The sequence below is a fragment of the Choloepus didactylus genome, chromosome 1, assembly GCF_015220235.1.
Source record: "Choloepus didactylus isolate mChoDid1 chromosome 1, mChoDid1.pri, whole genome shotgun sequence".
NCBI lineage: Eukaryota > Metazoa > Chordata > Mammalia > Pilosa > Megalonychidae > Choloepus > Choloepus didactylus.
This window is the reverse complement of record NC_051307.1, coordinates 17,187,566-17,197,366: the sequence shown is the minus strand read 5'-3', so window position 1 is coordinate 17,197,366 and position 9,801 is coordinate 17,187,566. Positions and strand designations below refer to the sequence as shown.

Here is a 9,801-nt window from a genome sequence, read left to right as displayed (position 1 = left end):
AATGTAAGTATTAATATAAATAAATAAGGAACCAAACAAGCAGGAGAGAAAACTCTTTTCTCTTACAGTAGAAAGCTCTTACAGTAGAATGTCAATTAATAAATGTGAAAGGATGCCGAAATTAGAAAATCATGAATGGATGCTAAAATGAGTGGGTGAAAGTTTGATAAGGACTAGGATATTTGCATAGTGTCAAATTATCTCCCCAGAAATTAATCGTCAATTACAAAAGGGAAAATAGCAATCATACAGGGAAGAAACCTGAAGGACACCACTTCAAGTGATTTAAGTTAATATCCGCCAAATTTGCATAAATCAGCATAATATGCCTCCTGATATGATGCACTGAGAAGGATACAATGTCATTCCTATGGTATTACTCCCAAAAAATGCAAACTATTAATCTAATCATGAGGAAACTCAGACCCAATTAAGGTCATTCTATAAAACAACTGAACTGCATTCTTAAATTTGTTGAGGTCAAGTAAGATAGAGAAAGGTTGAGAACTGATTCAGGTTGAAGGAGACTAAAGAGACATGCAGGATGGTGGATGGGATCCCGGACCAGGAAGAAAAATACAAGGAGCATTATTGGGACAATTGGCCAAATTTGAAAATGGATTGTGCATTAGATAACATTATTATATCAATATTAAATTTCCTGATTTCCATAATTATACTGTCCTTATTCTTAGGGTAAATGGGCATGATACCTGCAATTTACTCTGAAGTAGTTCTGAAGAAAAATTATTATATATTATAGATATTATTTTATAGTATTGCATATATATATGATAAAGTAAAAGGGGAAAAACATAAACATTTAATGAATTTGGAATGCAGGACTTCTTTGCACTATTATGGCAACTTTTCTACAAGCTTGAAATTGTGTCAAATTTTTTTTTAAAAAGTGGTGTATTTGACAAAGGTCAAAGGCTTTATTATTGTTTTCAAACTGAAGGCAAATGTCACCCATGAGGATAAGAATCTAGACTCTTGGGCTTGGCAGAGATCCAAAATCACACATTTAGTCCTTGAGTTTCCTGAGCTTGCCCACCAACAGGTCATCCTACCTATGTGTTTGTGCTTTGCTAGGAATAGCACATTTCCTCTTCAGAAGCCCTATTCTTTTATCCTATTGCACAGCCATATCTATCTTAGAATGTGACTCTTAGTGCCTCTGATTATTATATGCCCAGACTTCCCTTCTATGCAAGCCTACAACACTCTGTTTATACCAGGTATATATAGCTCTGATTGCAGGCTGACTCCTATTTTGAATCCTTGGAAGGAAATGAGAAAGGAATAGCCATCTTTAGATAATCATTTACAGCACATTTAATGTCATAAAATAGGAGTCCTTTAAATGTCCTTCAAATATCGAGTAAAGTGTAGTTAACTTTCAAGAACAAGGATATCTCTGTATCTCCAAATCTTAGAACAATGCTTGGTTTGTAGTTTCTTGATGAGTATTTGCTGAATGAACAAATCCTCTCTTGAAAATCGTAGACTTCTCAGGCCAGCATTTTGGTCTTCGATGTTTTATATCTCCAAGATTCCTAACACAGAGGCCACAGTCCAATAAACTTGATGTATACGTGAAGGAACTTCACAGTGGGCTATACAACATTTTGCCCATAAATCAGAGATTTAACAAAACAAGGCAATGAACAATTATTGCATACCTTTTATGAGGCAGGGATGCAATAAATACTTGATATATGAATGAATGAACTTCAATTCAACCGTATTTTGTTTCCATAAAGCAGAGATTTCTCAGTAAGCAAGACAAGGAGCATTTTCTAAGTGCAGACCACTTATCATTTCAAATGCTTTGAATGGCAACCACCATTCCAAAGAATAAATGCTTCATTTTTAATACCAGCTATATGTGTAATGAGAGATTAAGATGGTGAGAAAAATAAAATTCATCTATCAAAAAGAGGCAAAATACTATGTGATTTGGGCAGTTGGCTTCCCTCTATCGACCAAATCTTAGGAACTCCAAAAGACAGAGTTTCATAGCTAAATCCATTTAGTTGCAATTCTTCCAACAGTTTGTAGGATTCAACTCTCACTAGAGCTGAGTTCTATAAACAACAGGAAAGGGGAAACTCACCAAAATGAAATTAAATGTCATTATTGAAAGGAGGAAAGAAATGTCTTTAGCATTCAACAGCTAAGGAATGTTCCTGTTCATAATCACCACAGAAAAGCCCTAATAATTGCAGATTGTTAAATGGATTAAATTTATTTAGGCAGTCTGGGCTCAGAATAAGATTTGGTTAAAACCAGCCATTATAGGTTGAAACTCAATGATTTCAAGTGCATAAAAGCGCACTAAAATAAACAACCAGAACAAAAATGTTGTTTGTGCTGAATGAAATAAGTTTATTAGGAGACCAATTGCAAAACCCCTTTAGACCCACACAGAATTTGTAAGGCACTAATGTAGAAGTTACTAATAGACGAGCAAAGCAACCGTCAGGGGCAAACTTCTAGCTTCACTGCTAAAATCAGGTATACCAGAGAAATAAATCTTGCTTTCTGTGCTGTAGATGAGCATCAAGTCCACTTTTGAGGATCAGGTGACTTATTTTAGCATCATCAAAGACCAGCACCATGGCAAAAAGTCAGCAAGATGAAAGATGTATCTCTCAAGCATATCCGGAGGCAGGAAGACAGTCGTTGCTCTTCAGGTTGTTCTGTGCACAGGGAATTGATTGAGGGTCCTGTGGTTGCCTGGAGTCATTGGTCCATTAGTAGGTGCTATAGCCAAAGCCAGAGCCAGAGCCCCATGGCCTGCAGAAGTTGCCACCATAGCCGCAGCACAGGTTGTTGATGTTGCTACCACCAAAGCTGTAGCCCAGCGAGCTGTAGCCGTTGCATCCACAGCCATAGTTCAGGGGAGAGCCCAGTGGCACAACGCAGTTCAAGGGGGTGGCTCTGAAGGACCTGTGGAAGTTGGTTCCATAGCAAGGATAGCCTGGGAAGTAGCTTCCACAGCAGAAGAAACGAGTCATGGTAGCAGGAGTTGAGAAGGATCTGGATAGGTTGCAAAGTGCAAGTTACCCAAGTGTGAATGAAGGTCTCCTTCTGAACAGGGCTTTTTATACCTCCAGATGGTGGGCATGACATGCCTGTATAGATGTCTTCCCACTAATTTGCATAACTAATCCCATTATTTTCCAATAAAGCCACCCACAGACTCATTCCCCACATTTTTGTTGGCTTTGCTGTTTGCAGAGGAATGTGTCACATCTTCAAAGCCAGTGGTTATCTTTGATGCACAATTGATTCTTTTCATCAGTGTCCTAGAGCTTAGCTACTGTTCTGATTGCATCATGTGAGACACTTTAAGTCCTCTGATTATAAACTCCTCCCCACTGACATGGCCAGACTGGAAAAAAAAAAAAAAAAAAAAGGTTTGGCAGAAAATGTAAACACTTCAAGTCAAGACAAAGCCATATGCCATATATTAGAAAAAGTCTTATATGACCCTTAGAGAACCGCATGGTTAAACACTAAAATGAAGTTCCATAGCCTCTTGAAATTTGCCCCATATATCATTAAAAGAAAATGTTGCTACATGAATCCAGGACAAGTCTTTTTACAGTGGCTGCAAAGGCTCCAAATAATAGGATAGTGGTGGGTAAACTACTAGTAATCTCATGTATTTCATTTATGAGCATCCTCATTAACATGTTTTTATTTTCACGGAGAACATACAATCTTCAGTTTTAAATTGTCTTGGAAATTGCAAGCTGTCTTCTTGTGGAGTTGTCACACTGGTGCTAAGAGGAATGATGCCCAATTTCAAAGCCATTTTATGCCGTGCTTGGTTCTTGTCAACTGCTAGTAAAACAAGACTAATGCAGTGATCTTGTATGAAATACTGGTTATGTTTCACAACGCAGCACTTATTTCTACTCCTTTTTTGCCTGTATGGCTGTTTCTTATGATGAAGGCAAACCAGAAACAATTTGCTTTGAAATGTTTAGGAGACAACCTATTTTATAGATGAATAAGTATCTGGATTCCATGAAAGTAGAAAAAGAAAATTTCCTGATTCCAATTTCTTTTGCATATTCCCCCTTAATGGATAATCATAGAATCCTAATGGCAAAACAAATTGTACCAGATACCCGTCTTTCAATTATTAAGATTCTGCATCTACTCAGTTTGTCTGATGGGAGTTGCCCACAGGTCATTTTACAACTGGATAACTTCTTGTCTTCTGTAAATCAATTACGTTACGAGAGATAAGATGTTAAAAGATAAGATGTAATTTCAAATTTAGTTTGTAACAAAAGAAATGAATTAAAATGATAAAAGGCTGTGTCCTCAGGGGTGCAAATTATATAAATCCTACATCAATTAACACAGAAAACTCAAACCTGTGTGTAGGAAAGGGTAGAGGTGACTAAGAATTAAATGTGACCGACAGTGTAAATCTCTCTGGCAACATGGGACATGACTCCCGGGAATGAACCTGGTGCTGGCATCATGGGATTGAGAAAGCCTTCTTGGACCAAAAGGGAGAAGGGAAATGAAATAAAATTTCAGTGGCTGAGAGATTTCAAATACAACCAAGTGGTCATTCTGGAGGCTATTCTTATGCATTGTATAGATATGCCTTTTCAGTTTTTAGTGTATTGGAATAGCTAGAAGGAAATACCTGAAACTGTTGAACTGTAATCCAGTAGCCTTGATTTTTAAAGATGGTATAACTATATAGCTTTTACAGTGTGACTATGTAACTGTGAAAACCTTGCAACTGACATTCCTTTTATCCAGTGTATGGACAGATGAGTAAGAAAACAAAGACAAAAACATGTAAATAATAGGAAGGGATAAGGGATATGGGATGTTTTGGGTGTTCTTTTCTATTTTTATTTTTTTCTTATTTTTATTTTTTTAATTTTGAAGTACTGAAAATGTTCAAAAATTGATTGTGGTGATGAATGCACAACTATACGATGACACCAGGAACCATTGATTGTACACTTTGGATGATTATCTGGTATGTGAATATATCTCAATAAATTTGCATTAAAAAATGTGACTGAGGAGTGGTGGTTTGGTTTTCTGACTACTAAAACAAATACCATGCAATGGGCTGATGTAAATAATGGGAATTCATTGACTCATAATTTTGAGCCTGGGAAAAATCCATATCAGGGTGTCATCAAGGTGATTTTTTTCCCAAAGACTGCCATTCTGGGGCTGGCTGCTAGTGATTGTTGGTCCTGGGCTCTTCTATCACATGGTAATACACCTGGCAGCTTCTCCTGACCTGTCTCTTCTCTTCCAGGTTCCGTTGACCTTCAGTTTCTTGCTTCCCATGGCTGTCTCTATCTGTCTGAATTCCACTCTGCTTACAAAGTACTCCAGTAATAGAATTAAGACTCATGCTGATCGAGGTTAGCCACACCTTAACTGAAGTAACTTATCAAAAGCTCCTACTTGCAATGGAGTCACACCCACAGGAGTGGCTTAAGGTTAAGAACATGTTTTTCTGGTATACATAGCTCCCAACCACCACGGGTGGTTACTTGATAAATTTAACTTTGCAGATTCTGCCATACTAAGGGGTGTATTCACCCTTGGAGTAAACATTTGAACTTGTAATTTGGACATACTGCCACCAGGTGGCAGTGGTACTTCAGTTATTCAGACACACATACAGGGCTGGACTCCAGGTTCTCAAATACGAACTGGCCAAAGAATCCACTGAAAAATTTGTTTGAAATTAAGATTTTCAGGAGCTCTTTTCCCATCACCACCATGAGATTCTGGGAATCTATATATTTTAATGAGTATCTCAGGTACTTCTTGTGAATAAATCACCCTGATACATTCCCTGGGCAGTTCTTCCCTGAGATTTCAAGGAAATCTGTCTTTACTTGCCCTGTGAAAGGGCCCTGAGCTGCTCATCTCCCATTGACAGGCCTGCTCGGCTTCAGTCACGGGTGCCTGTTTCCTTTTACTCTGAGTGATAGAGATAATTAAAGGAAAACCCACTCCATTCCCTGCGCTCTTTTCCCAGGGCACAACTAATTAGAAAGAGAAAGTAACAGCAATTTGTCCAGGCATCTTTCCAGAGGGAATATCCACTCATGCTGGCCTATAATTTTGTTACCCCAAATCAGGAGGAAAAAAAAAATGCATTTTCTCCTTTGCTGGTTTTTATTCTCCTATCTCCTTGTACACTTTCTTAGAGAAAATTCTCAGCCACATAATTGATGATTATTCAATATTTGTTTTTATATTAAGTAATAGCAATAACAGCAATATTTATGGAGAGTTACTCTACGTTAGCAGCTAGTGTGTTCTCAGCACTTTACATGTTTTATAGATACAGATATTTATCAATACTTAAATAGGACTTGCTATGCACTCAAATTTTAAGGAATTTACAAATATTAACTCATTTAATTTTCATAATTATTTTATGATATGGGTATATAACTTTTTAAAAGAAAACTGAGGCCAGAGAATTTAAGAAAATTGACCAAGGTCACATGGTTAGTAGTGAGGAGAACCAAGATCTAAATTCAGGCCATCTATCTCTGAAGCCCGTGCTCTTAAGTAATTTGCTACAAAGTCTTTCATATGTCATTAATATTTCAAAGGGCTTTGGCTTATAAAGTGCCTCAAATATAAGAATGCACTGTATTGTTTTCTTGAAGAACATATCAGTCAGGAAGGGCCTATTTTTGCTGCTATAATAGACAACCACAAAATCTTAATACTTTCAAAGATCAGAGGTTTATTTCATGCTCACACTACATATCCCTCTCAGCTTGGTGGATGTCTTGAATGCACAATTTTCTCATAAGAAAATATAGGTTGACAGACCTTTCATTATCTGGAATATCACTGATGAGAAGAAAAAGTGGGAAATGGCATGCTAGCTCTTAAAGGTCTCCACCAAATGTCACGCATCCCTTCCTCACTCTTCTCATTACCAAAAGCAAGTTACATGACCACATCTCACTTCAGGGGTCAGGGAAGTGCCATGCTTTCATGTGCCTAGAAGGAGGAAACCCCCAATGTTACAGAATAGCATTAATGACTTCCACAGAGAGTTTATATTATTAAGAGTATTTGCCTTGCACAAGCTAAAATGATCTTAACATATTTTAATACATATTCCAAATGATTAGATAATAAGATGGAACAGAAATGAAATGTCTTTTCTTAGAACTGTACGTATATAATTTATATAGTTCTGAGACCAAACAATTTTAAATATATAGGTTTTTATAGGTTATTTATGTGATTTCTTCACTATGAATCTACACTTGGTTATAGCTGACTTGATAGTTTTTTCTTTCCTTTCCCTTCTTTCCTCCACATCCTCCTATTCACTGTGTAATCTAATTGAAGAAAAGGTTTTCATAAATGCTAGTTTTACAAAGAAAACTCCTCAATGCCAATGGGTTTGGGAGGAAAAAAAGAGGCTACTCCTAACACCAAAATTAATCTGACTTATCTGAGGGTGTGTATGCTCTTTAAGGAAAAGAGAAATTGACCCAACACAGTACAGCATCTCTAAGGAAGACATAAAGAAGAAGAGGTCTACTCGACATATACACTTGAATATTTAATGAGAATCTTTATCAGGCACATCTTATGCTCCATTTCATTGCCTCTCAGCCTCACCTACCTCTTATGCAGCTGCCTTTGCAGAAGTCATCCTTGTGTTGGCTCCAACCCATGTCAGGCAAGTGCAAAATGACAGAGCCTTGCCTCATTGCCTCACCATACAGCCCCCACCTCCCACCCAAGGACTTCTCCTTTGACATCTAGCAAAGTCACTGAGGGATCTATCTGAAGCTCCTGCATGTATACCGGGGAGTCAATATCCTGTGGGGTGAAACTTTGACTAAGAGAGATGAGAGTAGGTGGACATATTCTTACATTGTTGACCTGTTGGAACAGACCTGATGGACTTTCCTGATACAGTTAGACATCTTCTTGGGGAATGGTCCCATGGGATCAAACATGCAGTTTCACTTAGCTGTGGTCAATTCAATAAGGCATCCTCACATGGCTTTCCACTCCTCCATGCTTTGCTCCCCTTGCACCCTCACCCCTACTCCCTAATTGCACTACCTAAGAAATGAGTAATACATAATCTCTTCACTTCAAATTCTGCTTTCTGGAGAACATAGATCAAAGCAACATCTCCAGTATTTTTTTAAATAATAGTTTTATTGAGATGTAATTCACATACCATAAAATTCATCAATTTACTTTGTACAATTCAGTGGATTTAGTATAATCACAGAGCTGTGCAACCAAAACTACTAATTTCGGAGAATTTTCATCACAAAGTTATTCCCCATTTCCCACTTCCCTCAGCTCCTGGCAACTACTAATCTAGTTTAAATCTCTATAGATTTGTGAACTGTAAACATTTCATATGAAAGGAATCATACACTATGTGGTTCCTTGTGTCTGGCTTTTTTTCACTTAGCGTAATGTTTTCAAGGTTCATCCATATTGTATCCATGTATTGCTAAAAAACATTCCATTAAATGGATTAACCACATTTTGTTTATCCGTTCATCAATTGATGGACATTTAGGTTCTTTCCACTTTTTGGCTATGTACATTCATGCTAAAGTCATTTTTAACATGTCAAAACTTGAGCTACTAATTTCCTCCTACAAACTTTTTCCTTCCTCAGTCTTTCCCATCTCAATAAATGACATGGCCATCTAATTGCTCAGAACAAGAACTTACTTTCTTTCTTCATCAGTCCCTTCATCCAGTCTGTCACTGGTCCAGGTCCAGTCATTTCTGCCTCCAAATATATCTCAAATCCATCCACATTTCTTCATCCAGCCACTGGCACCTGATCCAGAACTGCCGTGGCCTCGCCACTGCTTTGCTCCCTCCCACTCACAGCCCTGCCACAGGGTTTTCCCCACACACCAGCTAATGTGGCCTTTTCAAAACAAAATGTGTTTTACCCTTTTTTTTTAAAAAAAAAAAAAAGCATTCATTAACTTCCTATTATTCCTTAAGGAAAAGTCAAAATCTTTCCCGTGGTCTGGCTCCTTCTTTACTCTCCAACCTCACCCCACACTCCTCTTCCTCCCTCACTGTGATGCAGCCTCGGTGGCCTCCTTCCTTTCCTTAAAACTTGACCAGCAACTCTTCCTGCTTCCACATCTTTGAGCTTTTCTTCCTTTTACCTGGAATGTCCTTTCCACAGCTCTTTTGTATTATTAGCAAAACATTATCCTGCAGATTCCAGTTGAAATATCACCTCCCTTATAAAGGATTCTCTAAGATGCTTGTTTCACCACCACCAATAGCAACACGGTGCTTATTGCCAATAGAGCACTAACCACACTCTATGATTATCTTGTTTATTTACTTGTTTACTTACTTATTGTCCATATTCCTCACTAGATTACCCTGAAGGTAGGAATTTGTCTGTCTTATTCACCATTATATCTCTAGCACCATGCTTTTGCCTGATTGGTAGAGAGTTAGAACATAGTAAATATCTCAGATCTTTTAAATCAGTGAGTGAATGAGTTGGTTGCTAGGTTTTGCCAGGAAGAATATGTGTGATTTCAACAGGCAGAGATAAAAGATATTTAAGAAAAAGGAACCTCATAAGTAACCACAGTGCAGAAGATTTGGGGGTTGTTTGGGGGACTGGTGACCCATGTAGCTTGAGTTCTGTGCATACATAGGGAAGTTAGGGGAAATTTCTGGCAAATAAGTGTTAGAATCAAGAAGGGAGGGGCTTACATGCAGGATAGATGTGGGACATCA

At 37.8% G+C, this 9,801-nt stretch overlaps 1 protein-coding gene across 1 annotated transcript; it reads right to left on the bottom strand.

Annotated features, from left to right (window-relative positions):
• Positions 1–2,759: 2,759 nt before the first annotated feature.
• Positions 2,760–3,023, bottom strand: LOC119519686 (keratin-associated protein 7-1). Its single transcript, XM_037817716.1, has one exon. It carries the CDS (start codon positions 3,021–3,023, stop codon positions 2,760–2,762), a length of 264 nt encoding a protein of 87 aa, XP_037673644.1.
• Between the last annotated feature and the right edge of the window lie 6,778 nt (positions 3,024–9,801).